The following is an 18,718-nucleotide window of genomic DNA, read 5'->3' on the forward strand; positions in this document are numbered from 1 at the left end:
AATCTTAATAGGGAAGTGTTGCTTTTCGTGTGGCTATCAAGCAGCAGACTCAAATTTAGATCTTCTGTCCAGGGTTCTTTCTATCACAGGTTCCTTGACCTTGTCTATAATCAGGCTTTAAGTATTAACTAGGATTTTGCATTTTAATAGGAAACAAAGTTTTCAAGTGATAGAGGTTCTAATAAATAAAACACTTAAGTTTTTACCTAGGGGTAACCAAGGGATTATCAACCAGAGACAACACTGGGACTCCGGCAATCTGGAAACATTTTAGCTTGTCAAAACCAGAGGAGTGCTACCACTATCTAGTGGGTAGAGGCCAGGAATGCTGCTGAACATCGACATGCACACAAACCACTTCCAACAACAAACAACTGTCTACCAGGAAGTGTCAACAGTGCCAAGTTGAGAAATCCTGGGTTAACCTAGTAGGATTTGCTCATATTCATTATTTTAAAATTACCAATCACCTATCCACCCAGTTAGTTACCTTTTATCGAAGATACACATAGTTCCTGCCAAACTCTAATGTGGGTTTATTTAACTCTTCCAATGAAAGCATACTGAGGAAAAAATTACATTCTATGTATAGTCTGTATTATATCGATTCATAAAAGAAAAACTGTACTTAATACTTTTATTTTTAATAAGTTTTTAACTTTGTAATAATTGTAGATTTACAGAAAAGTTACCAGGACAACACAGTTCCTATATACCCCTCAGCCAGTTTTCCCTACTACTAGCATATTATATTGGAGAAGGCAATGGCACCCCACTCCAGTACTCTTGCCTGGAAAATCCCATGGATGGAGGAGCCTGGTAGGCTGCAGTCTATGAGGTCACTAAGAGTCGGACACGACTGAGCGACTTCACTTTCACCTTTCACTTTCACGCATTGCAGAAGGAAATGGCAACCCACTCCTGTATTCTTGCCTGGAGAATCCCAGGGATGGGGGAACCTGGTGGGCTGCCGTCTATGGGGTCGCACAGAGTCGGACACGACTGAAGCAACTTAGCAGCAGCAGCATATTATACTACCACTGTACATTTGTAAAAGGTTTCCTAGTGGCTCAGTAGTAAAGAACACGCCTGCCAATGTAGGAGACTGGGTTTAATCCCTGGGTGGAGAAGATCCCTGAAGGAGGAAATGGCAACCCATTCCAGTTTTCTTGTCTGGGAAATCCCTACCTGGGAAAAGCCTGGCAGGCTACAGCCCATAGGGTCACAAAGAGTCAAACACAACTTAGCAACTAAAGGAACAAAACCCGGGTCTCCTGCATTGCAGGCATATTCTTTACCATCTGAGCCACCGGGGAAGCCCGTAAAGTGAAAGAATTAGTTACTCAGTCATGCCCACCTCTTTGTAACCCCACTGGCTGCAGGCTGCAGGCTCCAGGCCAGAACACTGGAGCCAGTTCCCTTCTCTAGGAAATCTTCTTGACCCAGAGAGCGAACCTGGGTCTCCTGGATTGCAGGTAGATTGTTTACCATCTGAACCACCAGGGAAGCCCAAAAAGCAACGTTTGTCAAAACTAGGAAACTAAGATTGCTACTTTCATATTAACTAATTTACAGACTTTATTTGAATTTCACCAATTTTTACACCTTTTTGTTATAAGATTTGATCCAAGATACCATTTTGCATTTAGCTGCCATGTCTCTTTAGTCTTCTCTTGTCTAGGACAGTTTCTCATTCTTTCCTTGTTTTCAGGATCCTGACAATCACTCTATGGAACATCCTTCAGTTTGTCTGATGTTTTTCTCACTATTAGACTGAGGTTATGAGTTTTCAGAAATCAGATTCTATTTTAACAAATCCTAAACATGTAAAGTCATGTAACACAGTTATCACTTTACAGAATAAACAGATAGCTTTTAGGATTCCTACTCTGCCAGCAATGGGATGATAGGATGATGGCAAAGATATCAACTTGCAAAAATGATTACTCTGTGATAGAAAAGCAAAATCTATTATATCAAAGAAGCAGGTTTTACTTAGAAACTGCACTCCCAATGCCTTCAGTTCTAGATGCCACCTGTGGCCCACGATATTAATCTCAAAAGAAACAATGGGAACAAAGACATTTAGTCACAGATAAAACAGTAAGTTGAACACTAGTAAGTACCTCAGCATCTTATATTTTTTCAATTAATTCAAAATGTATAGCAATGACAAAAATGTAATACTCAACTCTTGTTCATTATTGCGATCATGTGTATGTGAAGTGTGAAGTCGCTCAGTCGTGTCCGACTCTTTGCGACCCCATGGACTGTAGCCTACCAGGTTCCTCCATCCATGGGATTTTTCCAGCCAAGAATACTGGAATGGGTTGCCATTTTCTTCTCCAGGAGATCTTCCCAACCCAGGGACTGAACCCGGGTCTCCTGCATTGTAGGCAGACACTTTACTGTCTGAGCCACATATCCCAGATTAAATGTTTCAGATTTCACTCACCCGAGATTTCTAATTCTGCCCAGTGAGATTTTTTCCCATTGGCTACCTCCTCTGCTGACATGATGGTATAAATTCTGCGAGGATCTGGAGGATCATATTTTTCCTTTGGCATCCCTATTAGTCTGTGAGAAAAAAGAAAAAAGATGACCAATTAATTATAGTCTTATACATAAAACAGAGGGAGAAAAATGGGACGGTAAGTTTTCTTTTGCTTCCCCCTTACCAGGCTACCCTTAAATTCTCACTAGAAGGAAAACACACGCAAAGTAGGCTAGGCTGCAGGAATTTAGTAACAGAGGCCTCAAGGAAAATGCAAAGCAGCAGGGACACTGGACTTCACAATAAAACACGGCGTTGCTTCCCAAACATTCACTGCACCCCTTCCTCTTCATTTAGCTGCTGTGCTTTCCAAGACAGACTGACCCTTTGAGAATTTCCTTGATGGACTCTGATTGGTCTAAGAGAACCAAGGTAATTCTATCCACCTTGCTCCATGCTATTCAAATATTCCATGTCTAAGACAAACAATAAGCACAAGATATTCTCCCTGTCACAGAGATTAGTTCAGAAATATCTAATAATCACTAGGCCTAAGACTAATTTTACATTTATGGGAAGAGCAAACTTGTTTCTCCTATTGGTCATACATGAAAAAGAAGATAACCCCAGCTACTCTTGGCAATCATTCAACAACTAGAAGGGAAACCAGCCATAGCAGTCAGAGATTAGAAAACAGAGAAACAAAGCCAGAGTCCTCACCAAACCACTCCTGTAGCACTCTTCAGCACTGGGCTTTTTGACTATACAAGCCAGTCTATTTGCTTATTGTTTAAACTACTAGTTTGTGTTTTCTGTTACTTGTAATCAAAAGCATCTTAATTAAGATCATATATCTTGGTTTACATGGGCCAATCTTGGTTTATATCTGTTAGTTTTAGGTCACTATTAATATAATTCTCAAAAGTGTCCAGTTTGGATGATGAGTTACATGGCTGCCCTAGTTTAAAGTAATATTATGCAGTTTTCTTTATATAACAGCAAAAATAACTGAACAATCATCAGTGACAACCAAATAGACATAAAACTCCTCAAGTGCGCAATGTATGAATCAGATGACAAATGGCCATAAAAGTAACCACTGAAGAGGTCTTAAAACTCCTGCATGCTCTCAGTTCAGTTCAGTTGTTCAGTCGTGTCCGACTCTTTGCGACCCCATGAACTGCAGCATACCAGGCCTCCCTGTCCATCACCAACTCCAGGAGCCCACCCAAACTCATGTCCATTGAGTCAGTTATGCCATCCAACCATCTCAAACCCTGTCGTCCCCTCCTTCTCCTGCCCTCAATCTCAGCATCAGGGTCTTTTCAAATTAGTCAGCTCTTCCCATCAGGCAGCCGAAGTACTGGAGCTTCAGCTTCAACATCAGTCCTTCCAATGAACAGCCAGGACTGATTTCCTTTAGGATGGAATGGTTGGATCTCCTTGCAGTCCAAGGGACTCTCAAGAGTCTTCTCCAACACCACAATTCAAAAGCATCTATCAGTATCTGCATACTATTTATAGTTACTTCTTTGCTCACACTTTAACACACACAGATATACATACAGACACCAAAACCAAGTGTCTAAAACTGGGACTGTTTCCAAGTAGTTTAGAACCTCTATCTCAATGGAAGAGTTACTTTCAGATGGTCTGAAATTTGTTACATAGAAAGAAAAACAGGAAGAATTCTATTATGTATCAAGAAATCAAAGCTAGTTTATAAGAGTACAATCAAAATTTCCCATCCCATAATTTGCCCTAGTATTTCTGAAGGAAAAACCGTCATTTCTTCCCATTTACTAAAAGGAGCAAAGGGGAAGTTTTCCAGGTTTTTTTCATCTGTTCACAGTAGTTAGCTTCCAAACCTGGTTAAGCTCTTCAGCTCTAATCTTATCACATAACTGTGTAACACTGAAACATGTTTTATTTTCCGTAAATGCCTCAGATCTTCATACAGCACAAAGAGTATGATCATTTTTCACAGGGGAAAAACTTGATTTTTACCCTACGTGGCCTATGTAAAATATTTCTGAATATAACATTTTTAGGTAATAAGGTTTTTAGAATTTCTACTATGCACCATAAGGCACATGTATCTCTGTGCGTACTCCTACACACTACTGTAAGATTCTACAAAAACACAAGATTAATAAGCAAAACCAAATAAAATTTATTCAGATCCAAAGACATGCTACAAATTCATCATCAACAATAACAATGGGAAAAACTAAGACTATGAAATTTTCAAATTATCTTTCATTAATTTCAAATAATTTTCATAAAACATAGTGCAAAAAATGGTATAGATGCACCTATAGCAGGGGAGGAAAGGCGACGTAATCATAAAGAACAGACAGGTGGATACAATGGGGAAAAGAGGAGAGTGGGACAAATCAGGAGATTAGAACTGACATATATATACCACCATGTGTAAAATAGATAGCTGGTAGGAACCTGCTATATATACAGCACGGGGAGCTCAGCTCAGTGCTCTGTGATGACTAGAGGGGAGGGATGGGGGAAATGGGATGGAGGTTCATGAGGGAGGGGATATATGCGCATAGCTGGTGTATAGCAGAAACTTAACACAACATTGTAAAGCAATTATACTACAATTTAAAAAAAAAAACAGTGCATCAGTCAACTTAATTTGGCAGTTTAATCAGGGCTACCACTGGACAGTGTGTTATTCAAGGGATAATGAGTATGGAGGCATGCCCTCTTTGTCTCTATACAGTTCCTATCACATGTGTGTGTGCTCAGTTGTATCTGACTCTTTGCAATCCATGGACTGTAGCCTGCCAGCCTCCTCTCTCCATGGGATTTCCCAGGTAAGAATACTGGAGTGGGTTGCAATTTTCCTACTCAAGGGGATCTTCCTGACCTAGGGATCAAACCCGCATCTCCAGCACTGGCAGATAGATTCTTTACCACTGCAAAGCACTCCTATCACACAGTGGGCACCTAATAAACTATTTGTGGAATGAGCATGTGCTTTATAATCCTAAAAACTACCAGCTCTCTCCCACCTATTCCAATCAACAGTCAATGCTCTTCTAAAAATTAATCTCATGAAATGGTCATTAATCAATTTCCCTAAATAATTTAAAAATCTAGAGAGGAGATTAATAGTCATCATCTCTTCTGGCCCACAAATGCTAATATCTGAAATTGCTACTATATAAGAACTATATTTCTTTTTAAAAAATTGTTATAAGTCTCCATCTTTGTAAGTCTATTAAAATTTACAAAATCTGTTTATCGTATCCATAAAATGCTTACCAATGTCTATAATATGTAAAAACCAAAGTACAATTAATACTGTTATATTACGTGTCAAAGGTCTCTTTTGGATTTGATTAGGAAGTCAATAAAAATACAAGTCATTTAATCCTTCAAAATGACACTAAATTTGGATAGTCTGATTGAAGTTAAAACACTTATTTGCATTAACTAATGTAGTAGAGTCTATAGTTTTGGTGCTCACTACTGTCCTAGCATCAGGACATGCTATTTAAAAACTTAGCTCAAATTTAAGAAATTGGCATTACTGAAACTTCTATTCAGCTTTATCTTCCTGCTCAGTTTCTCAGCATCAATCTTCCATCTTGGAAACATTATCACAAAAACCTATTTCAAAATAACTTAATGTATAAAGTAATAATTCAAATATAACTTAAATCTATAAATGTGACACTGATAATGTGCTTTCTCAACAGTCTAAGATAGAGGTCAGTCCAAGGCTTAAATACTGGATGGACACACTTCATCCAAGGAAGAGAAATGTTTTATTTTGTAAAGTTTAACAGCTAATTCCTTTCTCTAACTTTATTAAATTGATGAAACGCAGGTTTTTCAATTGGTTTTTCCAAGAATTTCTCATTTCTGCAATATCTTACATCAGTTCCCAAAGGATCATCCCATTACATCAACCTAATTTATACTAGGGAGGAGATCCTGATAATGTAACAAGAGTAAACTAAAAACCCCTTCACAACAGCCTTTTTAACTTGCACTCTTCAATCCCATTTCAATACTATGAAAAATACTCCACATAGCTCCCCAAATACTGACTACATAAGCTTCTTTGAACTTGCCATCCTCTCTCCTCCATTCCTTGAATCTTAGTATATCACCATCACAGGCTTCTCAGAATCTAGTGTAAAATTTCTGAGAGCAACTGTCAGTCCTGAACAAAGAACTTGATTATTTCTTAGCTCCTACATGAACTATCCTGAAAGAAAATCATCACTGAAGGATGATTAATTATTACATACAGTGAAGATTTTCACTAGTGTATTTCTCAGAGTCTTCTGCAAAATTATGCAAAAACTTCAAGTAAAGTTGTAAAATACCAACTTCATGGAAAATGTATTCCAGTCCTTTTCTGGCTGAAAGTAACACTGTATGTAACACTAGGGCTACTTTGCCCTAAAAAATTTACATTTCCAAAACTGTAAATAAAATACAAGATTCCTATATAACATTCTGTTCAATGAATAGGTTGTTGTAAAATATACATGAATTACCACCAAATACACTATTGCCAAGGAACCCCAAATCTCAGGTTTTGTATCTGGGGCTAGGAAAACAATGCAACATGACTCCTCCCTGCCCTATTCTCCTCCCCCCTAAATAATAATCTGAGCCAAATCAGAGCAAAGTATTAAAGGCCAGAACTAAGCTTCTGCTAATTTTGGTTATCTGGAGAAGCTTATTAAAAACAAAAAAAAATAGCAGACTCTATAGTGGATATAAAGATATAAGTCATTATGATGTTAAACCACAGATTCCCTCAGATTACCCCCTTCTCTAAATTTAAGGTCATTTTATCTCAGTCTATAGTTCAGCAGAGTTTTAGAAATTAATCATACTTCATTTAGAATTCAGAATAAGAAACAATGCTCCAATCACCAAAGAGCGCTTCATAGTGAACCAGGCCTCTAATTCAATGAATCCAACCCTAAAATATAAACCAGTAGATAGGCACTTGGAGCCACAGACATATTAAGTCATCATCTCAACAGCAGTTTGCGGAGCAATCTTAGACAGAGATGTAGAGTTCTCAAAGTTAAAAGAAGACAAAATTAAGCCTACGCTGCTTATATTTTAGAGCAAGATGTCAGTGTCTTATTACATTTTACATATTCTCAGATAAATCTATCTTCTGTCAGCATTTATTTCCAAAGGTTATGGAACACATTATTTGCTATTTACTGAACACCCACCTTGACTAACATCTGTCCTTGCCATCTGGCCTTAACCATTAAGACCACTTTCCTTTCTGAGAAAATATGTCTAAGTTTACCATTTTTAATAAAGAAAAATAACCACTGCACTGCAGCACTGGAAGTTTCTATTTCCTCATCAATATCTATTTTTAACTATACACAAGTATTAATCATTACAACTGTCATACAAAATTTTTACCTTGCCTGTGAGCTCAGGAGCTCACAGCTGATACTTAAAAAACAGCTTCCAGCAAATCACACTGCATAAAGTAGAATCATACTGATAAAAATCAAGATTGATGGCAATCACAAGAGCTTAGAAGACATCTTGTGATAAATAACAATTTCATCCACATTCCTACTCCTATACCAAGGGCCTCCAGGTGACAATTGTCTTCAATGACATATTCAGCTCAAGTCTGTAGATGACAATAATGAAACGTTCAAAAAGAGCCATTCAAAATCTTCATTATCTCCCAATCTGTCACCATTCTAAATAAAAACAAAACAAAATTCAAGTTTTACAATGGTAAAGCTACCCATCATTAAGGAAAAAATTACCTTCAGACTTCTGGAATTTCCTGTTTCAGACTAGTTTAACATTTATTCAACAAACATTTACTGCAGGCCTGCTTTCATCATGCATTGTATCAAGCACTAGGACTTCAACAGTGAACAAGACAAAGGGCATCCTTGCCCTCATGTAGCTTACATCATTTTCATGGTACTACGTGAAAAATAAAGTTATAAAATATTCTAATTTCAAATAATTTCACAAAGAACTTTTCATTTCTTCTTGTTAGTACTTTTTCCCCCCTCATCAGGTAATTGCATTTCTCCCTATAGCCACAATGGAAACATACAGCTAAAGGGAGAGTAAAAGATCTTCATCACAGAAGATGAGCGTAATGAAGAATAGATAACCTACAGAATGGACAAGGATAGGATTAAAGAGTGGCACACCTAGGACAAGAATGGCAAATTTTAAACAGCTTAAAATTGGGGAATAAGATCAAACATAAAAGGATAATACACATCAGTACATTTAACTTAAGGTGATGATAGCAAATGATTTTCTAATCCAATAATCATATTTTTTCTATGATCCTTATTGACAAACTGAATAATGAGGAAACAGTAGTACCAAGGATTTTTCTGCTCTTTAAAAATACTAGTACGCAACATGTTTTATTTCTAGTCAGTTTATCCTTATGGATCTCCTTTATAACCAGTTATTTACCCACCAAATGCATCAGTAACGATTCATTTGCTCAGTCGTGTCCAACTCTTAGCGACCCCATGAATCACAGCACATCAGGCCTCTCTGCTCATCACCAACTCCCGGAGTCTACCCAAACAACCCATATCCATTGAGTCGGTGATGTCATCCAGCCATCTCATCCTCTGTTGTCCCCTCCTCCTCCTGCCCTCAATCTTTCCCAGCATCAGGGTCTTTTCAAATGAGTCAGCTCTTCCCATCAGGTGCCCAAAGTATTGGAGTTTCAGCTTCAACATCAGTACTTCCAATGAACACCAAGGACTGATCTCTTTTAGGATGGACTGGTTGGATCTCCTTGCAGTCCAAGGGACTCTCAAGAGTCTTCTCCAACACCACACTTCAAAAGCATCAATTTTTCAGCACTCAGCTTTCTTTAGTCCAACTCTCACATCCATACATGACCACTGGAAAAACCATAGCCTTGATTAGACAGACCTTTGTTGGCAAAGTAATGTCTCTGCTTTTTAATATGCTGTCTAGGTTGGTCATAACTTTCCTTCCAAAGAGTAAGTGTCTTTTTATTTCATGGCTGCAATCAGCATCTGCAGTGATTTTGGAGCCCAAAAAACAAAGTCAGCCACTGTTTCCCCATCTATTTCCCATGAAGTGATGGGGACCAGATGCCATGATCTTCGTTTTCTGAATGCTGAGCTTTAAGCCAACTTTTTCACTCTCCTCTTTCACTTTCATCAAGAGGCTCTTTACTTCTTCTTCGCTTTCTGCCATAAGGGTGGTGTCATCTGCATATCTAGGTGATTCGTATTTCTCCCAGCAATCTTGATTCCAACTTGTGCTTCCTCCAGCCCAGCGTTTCTCATGATGTACTCTGCATAAATAAGCAGAGTGACAATATACAGCCTTGACATACTCCTTTTCCTATTTGGAACCAGTCTGTTGTTCCATGTCCAGTTCTAACTGTTGCTTCCTGATATAATGATAAAGCCCCTGGATAAAAATGAGATAGCTGTAATGATTGTTATACTTCTTTTTTAAACTGTAATCCAAAGAAAAGTTTAGGGTTCCAGAAAGATAATTTATTTCTCTGTAAAAGGTGTTAGGGTTAGTCTACTAAAGTACTATCACAAGGTGGGGGAAAAGCAGAAAGAATAAAAATATAACTCCTTTTCTACATAGCTAGAAATTTTCTCCCACATGTGGCATACCAGAAAAACAACAGCGGCAGCAACATAAAACATAATTTCTAAGAGGAAAAATAAAGACCAGGAATGACAAATCTACAAAGCACTTCAAAATTCCAAAATAATGCTGTTATTAGACAAGTTTCATTTTATTTCACTAGTAATCAATTTAGACAACCAAAGCTTATGACTCTTGCCCTATCATTCCAAATTAGGTCTTGGTCTCCATCACACAATCAATGTCCTTAATGCTTCTTGTATTTAATGCCTCCCATTCAATCTAAAGATGCGGAATACAATTAACTATCTCAGAAAATGGGAGGTAATTAGACCACATCAAAAATTTCAACACCAATTTTCCCAGGACTATGACTTTTCTAAAACCCTATCTTCCCCCTGCCTTTTTTTCTTCATGTGGCCTGCGTTTTCTACTTCCTCTAGTATGTACATTCTCATCTTTTTCAGTGATGTCAAATTCCTATCCATTCTTCATGGCTTAAGTCATCTTTTCTCTTTTCTTCAGAATATTTCCCCATCTAAAAAGCAATATAAACTTGGATGTGCCCACTATCTAATATCAAGCCTTACTGGACAGTAATGATAATCCAGACCATTTGGTACTAATGGAAAGATAGACACATATAGTTCAAAGAAACAGAACTGAAAAACTAGAAATAGACCCACGCACATAACGTCAATAGATTTTCCATGAAGATAAAAAGGTAATTCAACAGAGAAAGGATAGTGGTACTGGAACAACTGGATGCCCATATGCAAAAATAAAGAAGCATCAATCCATACCTTGCACCATACACAAAATTAACTTGCAAGGATCGTAAGTTTAAGTGTAAAAGCAAAATCTATAAAAGTTACAAAAGAAAATGTAAGAGAAAAATCTTTGTGACCCTGGATTGAGCAAATATTTCTTATATAAAACACAAAAGCATGACCCATAAAAGAAAAAGATACTGATAAACTAGCTTTCTTGAAAATTTAAAACATGTGCTCTTTGAAAGATAACTAAAAAGATATGCCCAGTGATTGAGAATTTTTGCAAAATACTTATTTGAAAAAGTACTCCTGAATATATAAAGGATTCTCAAAACAAAACAGTAAGAAACTCCAATTTTTTAAAAAATGGCAAAAGATTTTAACAGATACTTCACCAAAGACGATATACAGATATAAAATAAACACATGAAAAGATGCTTGGCATTAGGCATTAGGGAAATGCAACCTAAAACCACAATGAGATATCGCTACCTGCCTATTAGGACAATTACATTGAAAATTTAATAGTTAGGACTGACAAGGAAGCCACACATACACACGTGCCCCACATCCTTGTACGAATGCTTCTAAATACATATGTATTAGTATATAAATACTTACACCCTCATATTTTACGGATGGGAAAGCACAATGGTACTGTCACTTCAGAACACAGTGTTGTAGTTTCTCATAAAGGTAAACATACATTTACAGAACCCAGCAATCTCATCCTTAGGCATGTGCCCAAGTAAAATTAAAACTTATGTTCACAAAAAACCCACATAGAAATGTTTTCAGCAAAAGTTTACTGATAATCACCCAAAATTGGAAACAATACAATGCCCTTCAAGTGATGAGTAACACTATGGTATAGCTAGACAATGAACTACTACTCAGCAATAAAAATGACTGAATTACTAACACACGCAACATGGATGAATGTCAAATGCATTACGCTAAATTAAAAATGGCAAACTTAAAATGCAATATTCAATAAATTTCAACGTAAAAGAGGCCACATACGACAAACCCACAACAAACATCATACTCAATGAGTAAAAACCTAAAAAATTTTCCTCAAAGATCAGGAAAAAGACGAGGATGCCCACACTCTTGTCACTTTCTTTCAACGTGGTACTGGAAGTCCTAGTCAGTACAATTACGCAAGAAAAATAAATAAAAAGGGATCCAAATCAGAAAGGAAGTAAAACTGTTTGCAGATAACACGATATGACACATTAAAAACTCAAAAGGATGTTAAATGAAACCAGTACAGTGACAGGATACAAAACCAATACATAAAAATTCGTTTTATTTCTATACACTAATACAAAGCTAGCAGAGAAATTAGGGGGAAACCCCATTAATATTTGCATTAAGAAGAATAAAATACTTAGAAATACTTTCATCATGGTAAAAAAAAGACCTGTACACTGAAAACTGTGAGACACTGATGAAGGAAATTAAAGACATAAAAAGATGAAAAGATATTCTATGCTTATGGATTGAAAGAATACTGTTAAAATGTCCATACTACCCAAAGCAACCTGCACATTCAATGCAAACCCTATCAAAATTACAGTGACATTTTTGACAGAAATAGAATAAACAATCCCTAAATTTACATGAAACCACAAAAGATCAGAGAAGCCAAAAAAATTTAGAGAGAACACAGCTGGAGGCATGATGCTTCCTGATTTTATACTATATTACAAAGCTGGTGATGGTGGTGGTGGTTTAGTCGCTCAGTCATGTCCAACTCTTTGCAACCCCATGGACTGTAGCCCTCCAGGCTCCTCTCTTCATGGGATTCTCCAGACAAGAATACTGGAGTGGGTTGCCATTTCCTTCTCCATATTACGAAACTACAGTACTCAAAATAGCAGGATTGTGGCATAAAAACAGATCAGTGGGACACAACAGAGAGCCCGGAAATAAACCCACAAACATGTGATCGATTAATTTATAACAAAGGAGCCAAGAATATACAATGGGGAAGGATAGTCTCTTCAATGAACAGTGTGGCAAAAATTGGAGAGCCACATGCAAAAAAAAAAAGAAAAGAAACTGAACTGAATCCTTATCTTATGCCATACATAGAAGTCAATTCAAAACTAAAGACTTGAATGCAGACTTGAAACCATAAAACTAGAAGAACACACAGGGGATAAGAAATTCCTTAACACTGGTCTCGGTAATGACTTTTTGAATTTGACACAAAAGCAAAGGCTACAAAAGCAAAAATAAACATATTGGACTACATCAAACTAAAAAAACTTCTGCTCAGTAAAGAAAACCATCAATGAAATGAAAAGACAACCTACAGAATGGGAGAAAGTACTTGCAAATCATATATCTAATAAGAGATCTAACAAGAGTATTTGCAAATCATATATCTAGAGATCTCTTCAGGAAAATCAGAGATGCCAAGGGAACATTTCATGCAAAGATGGGCTCGATAAAGGACAAAAATGGTATGGACCTAACAGAAGCAGAAGATATTAAGAAGAGGTGGCAAGAATACACAGAAGAACTGTACAAAAAAGGTCTTCACGACCAAGATCATCCCGATGGTGTGATCACTCACTTGGAGCCAGGCATCCTGGAATGTGAAGTCAAGTGGGCCTTAGAAAGCATCACTACGAACAAAGCTAGTGGAGGTGATGGAATTCCAGTTGACCTCTTTCAAATCCTGAAAGATGATGCTGTGAAAGTGCTGCACTCAATATGCCAGCAAATTTGGAAAACTCAGCAGTGGCCACAGGACTGGAAAAGGTCCGTTTTCATTCCAATCCCAAAGAAAGGCAATGCCAAAGAATGCTCAAACTACTGCACAATTGCACTCATCTCACACGCTAGTAAAGTAATGCTCAAAATTCTCCAAGCCAGGCTTCAGCAATTCAGGAACCGTCAACTTCCAGATGTTCAAGCTGGTTTTAGAAAAGGCAGAGGAACCAGACATCAAATTGCCAACATCCACTGGATCATGGAAAAAGCAAGAGAGTTCCAGAAAAACATCTATTTCTGCTTTATTGACTATGCCAAAGCCTTGGACTATGTGGATCACAATAAACTGTGGAAAATTCTGAAAGAGATGGGAATACCAGACCACCTGACCTGCCTCTTGAGAAATCTGTATGCAGGTCAGGAAGCAACAGTTAGAACTGGACATGGAACAGCAGACTGGTTCCAAATAGGAAAAGGAGTATGTCAAGGCTGTATATTGTCACCCTGCTTATTTAACTTCTATGCAGAGTACATCATGAGAAATGCTGGGGTAGAAGAAGCACAAGCTGTAATCAAGATTGCTGGAAGAAATATCAATCACCTCAGATATGCAGATGATACCACCTTATGACAGAAAGTGAAGAGGAACTAAAAAGCCTCTTGATGAAAGTGAAAGAGGAGAGTGAAAAAGTTGGCTCATAGCTCAACATTCAGAAAACGAAGATCATGGCATCTGGTCCCATCACTTCATGGGAAATAGAGGGGGAAACAGTGGAAAAGGTGTCAGCTTTTATTTTTGGGGGGCTCCAAAATCACTGCAGATGGTGACTGCAGCCATGAAATTAAAAGACGCTTACTCCTTGGAAGAAAAGTTATGACCAACCTAGATAGTATATTAAAAAGTAGAGACATTATTTTGCCAACAAAGGTCCATCTAGTCAAGGCTATGGTTTTTCCAGTGGTCATGTATGGATGTGAGAGTTGGACTGTGAAGAAAGCTGAGCGCCAAAGAATTGATGCTTTTGAAGTGTGGTGTTGGAGAAGACTCTTGAGAGTCCCTTGGACTGCAAGGAGATCCAACCAGTCCATTCTGAAGATCAGCCCTGGGATTTCTTTGGAAGGAATGATGCTAAAGCTGAAACTCTAGTACTTTGGCCACCTCATGCGAAGAGTTGACTCATTGGAAAAGACTCTGATGCCGGGAGGGATTGGGGGCAGGAGGAAAAGGGGACGACGGAGGATGAGATGGCTGGATGGCATCACAGACTCGATGGACGTGAGTCTGAGTGAACTCCGGGAGATGGTGATGGACAGGGAGGCCGGTGTGCTGCGATTCATGGGGTCGCAAAGAGTCGGACCTGACCGAGCAACTGAACTGAACTGATACCTAATACAGGGTTCATATCCAAAATATGTAAAGAACTCACTAGTCAATGGCAAAAAAAGTCCAATTAAAAAATGGGAAGCCCTCCCCCCCAAAATGAACAAAGTATCTGAACAGACCATTTTTCCAAAGAAAATATACAGATGGCCAACAGGTACACAGATTTGCATTTCCCTGATGATTAGGGGCTCAACCCCACTAATCATCAGGGAAATACCAATCAAAACTACAACGGAACATCAACTTTCACCTGTTAAAATGGCTGTTATTGAAAAGACCAGATAAATGGTGTGAAAGTGGAGGAAAAGGGTGAACCTGTGTGTACTGTTAGTAAAAAATGTAAACTGGTGCAGCTGCGATGGAAAACAGTGAGGAGGTTCCTCAAAAACTTAAAAAGCATAACTACCATATGAACTAGCAACTCCGCTTCGGGTATTTATCCCAAGAAAACAACATCACTATTTAGAAATGACATCTGCACCCCAAGGTTCACTGCAGCGTTATTTACAACAGCCAAGACATAGTATAAACAACCTATATGCCCATCAACAGACAAATGAATAAAGAATACATGATATAAATACACAATGAAATATTATTCAGCCACAAAAAATAAGGAAATCTGTCATTTGCAAACAGATCTGAAGACATTATGCGAAACGAAGTAAGAGAAAGAAAAACATTATATGACTGCACTCATACATGGAAGCCAAAACAAACAAACACAGGCATAAGATACAGAGAACAGACTGGTGGCTGTCAGAGGTGGTGATGCAGGGGGGGCAGGGAATAGGTGAAATGAGTGAGTGGAATCAAAAGGTAGAAACTTCCAGTTAAAATACAAGTCCTCAGGATATAATGTATAACATGGTAACTGCAGTTAACAATACTGTACTATATATTTGAAATTTGCTAAGAGAGATCTTAACAGTTATCATATACACACAAAAAAGGTGTGTGTAGGTGATGGATGTTAACTAGACCTTTCCCATTACAATTATTTCACAGTATATACATATAACAAATCATTGTGTTGTATACCTAATATCATGTGTCAATTACATCTCAATTTTTTTAAAGCTATGTACTATACAAATCAATTTACATGATATTCCAGAATAATTGAACCTATGGGAACAGAAAACTGGTAAATGGAGGGTTAAGGGTGGAGGGACGAATGGACTGTAATGAGGATAAGGGAATTTTTTTGTGTGATTATATGAACTAGGCATAGTGGTTAATCTATAATTACTCATATCATCATCAGAAATACACTCAGGAAACAGAACAACTTAAGCCTTCTTGTCTCTTGGTAAAGCAAAACAATCTGGGGAAAATTGCTTTCTCATTCAAAACACCACTTAAGTGGGTATAAACCAAAAATAAACAGAATATATGATTCTCTATCTCTAGCTTCATCTTAAGGCATTTATAAACACGTTAGCCTAAAAATAGTATAAGTGAACTTCAGCAAGTCAAATCAGGAAAGTTCAGTCCACAGCATTTTGCGAACTCTTAGTAACAATGTCAGAGAGTTATAATAAGTCAACTTCATTATTAAGGAATAAATGCTATCAGAGCTTATGTGACCTAGGCCATTTGAAAAGGAAATCCCTCCCCCGCCACTCCCCCACCAAATCTTCTAACACATGTGCACACACACAGTACAGGGGGATTATAAGCAGTTCAGGGTTGCTAAAAATATCACTGTAGGAATGGAGGGATGGTGCTATACAGGTGGGCGGAGGAAAGATCACAGAAAGTTCAAAAATCTGTTTATGCTTTCCTACAGATCATTTTCCTAACATGAAAAACTGCCAACCATGAGAGACTCTAATAATAAACATGACACTATCAATCCTGGTTGCCTCCTTCATGCATTCCGTTTTACTTTCTTCTGCTCAACAGCATTTCTTCTAGTCTCACTTCCAAAAGGACCTATATCTACTGATTCAGCTGTCACAGTCTTAAACTATAAACTTGTTTTAGAAAATAAAAATGAATAATAAAATGCATAAATTATCTGAAAAATTTATAAAGGCCTTAAAAACCCTGTATAGTATTAGTCACTCAGTTGTGTCCAACTCTTTGCAAGCTCATGGACTGTAGCCCTCCAGGCTCCCCTGTTCATGGGATTCTCCAGCCAAGAATACTGGAGAGAGCTGCCATTCCCCTCTCCAGGGGATCTTTACCCAGGGATCAAAGCTGGGTCTCCTGCATTGTAGGTGGATTCTTTACCGTCTGAACCACCAGCGAAGCTGTATAACAAAAAAAAAGTTATAGCCCAAAGGTCAAGCCACACAGAATTTAAAATACATTGAGAAGAATCCAACAGTTAATAGTATAAAATTCTAGCCAGCATCTACTTTTGTGTAAGTATAAAATTACCATACAGAAAACTTCTTCTATTTAAAGTATCTTCCAGAAAAGGAAGAAACTATATAGAAACGGACTATGTTAGAGATCTAGTTAAGTGCCCTCCTTTTACAAATTAGAGACTGAGAATTTTAATAAGTAACGTGTTCAAGACACATCTCAATGGCAGAAGAAGGACTGATTCCTCAACCTGACTTCTATTCTGGGCCCCTGTTTACCTATCTGTGTTCTCTCATTTTGTGACTTAATCATATTATTTATCCACTACATTTTTACTTTAAATTTAGAAAATTAACAAGCAATGAAACGTCATCTACCCAACAACTATCTAGTTTTTCTCAAAAATGAGCATAGAAAGAACAGGATGCAGTTCATAACATTAGAACACTTGCTTAACTTCACTAAGAACTTCACACAGGAGAAGTTCACTTTACATAGAATTTAGTCTGGCCAACAAAAACCTTACATAAAAGTCACAAACTTTAAAACCTCTTTAATCTATATCACAGTAACTTCATATGATGCAAAACAGTTTTCTCTAATCTTGACATTTTCTTCAGATAGCCAGTTTTCCTCTTTTAGCTGCCTTGTTAAGAGCTTCCAAAGACTTCAATCTCCCTAGAATTTGTTGTTCTTATAACTCAAGGTGAGTTATCTTTGAATGTAGTTTAGGAGACTTTCTGCCAAAGATGTTCCTTATTTGCCTCTTGTCTGTAGTAAGAATGCTCAATCTGTAAACCTTGTCTCATAGTCTACATCCTTATATGATCCATATAAAATAGAAAATATTCTTATTTCTTCCCATCATAAAAGCAGACTACAGAACAATATTTGACTGTTACCACATTTAACCCAAGTGTTTCAGAATGCACAATTATAGTCACTAGATCATAACAGATTCAGTTAGTCTAAGACTCAATTCTCTTTTTAATAACATAATCATATTTACTTAAGAATGCATTCCAATATCAAATGGCAAAGCTGGACAATACAAAATCGATATCACTTCTGTACCAACTTAATAAAGACCCAATCCTAAAATGTGCACTCATATTCTTCTTTGAAATTGAGAGAATACACTTAAATATGACTACCTCAAAACTCAGAATTCTTTAGGGTCAGCAACTAACCTATATTCTAGTTCTAAACTAAATCCTTTTTTCAGGTTTTGAAAATTAATGTAATGTAGAAATCCAGATTTAGATTACTGCATCTAAAAGAATGATTTTATGCCACAGAAGAAATGCAACAAAATCTCAAGCTTATGCCCCCAAGGGTTAATTTAAAATTCCTACTTACCAACAGTTGACTGTA

At 37.4% G+C, this 18,718-nt stretch overlaps 1 protein-coding gene across 3 annotated transcripts in view; it reads right to left on the reverse strand.

Moving 5' to 3' along the window:
* CNOT6L (CCR4-NOT transcription complex subunit 6 like) overlaps positions 1-2,577 on the reverse strand; it is a 62,016-nt gene extending 59,439 nt beyond the window's left edge. For 2 of the 3 annotated variants that reach the window (XM_068975054.1, XM_068975053.1), the window contains exon 1: positions 2,456-2,567. In XM_068975054.1, coding sequence (XP_068831155.1) covers positions 2,456-2,567 — 112 coding nt within the window. Of the gene's footprint in view, positions 1-2,455 lie in introns of all 3 variants that reach the window. The other variant, XM_068975055.1, reaches the window with a different exon arrangement.
* Positions 2,578-18,718: the final 16,141 nt, after the last annotated feature.

Source organism: Capricornis sumatraensis, chromosome 7, assembly GCF_032405125.1.
Source record: "Capricornis sumatraensis isolate serow.1 chromosome 7, serow.2, whole genome shotgun sequence".
Lineage (NCBI taxonomy): Eukaryota > Metazoa > Chordata > Mammalia > Artiodactyla > Bovidae > Capricornis > Capricornis sumatraensis.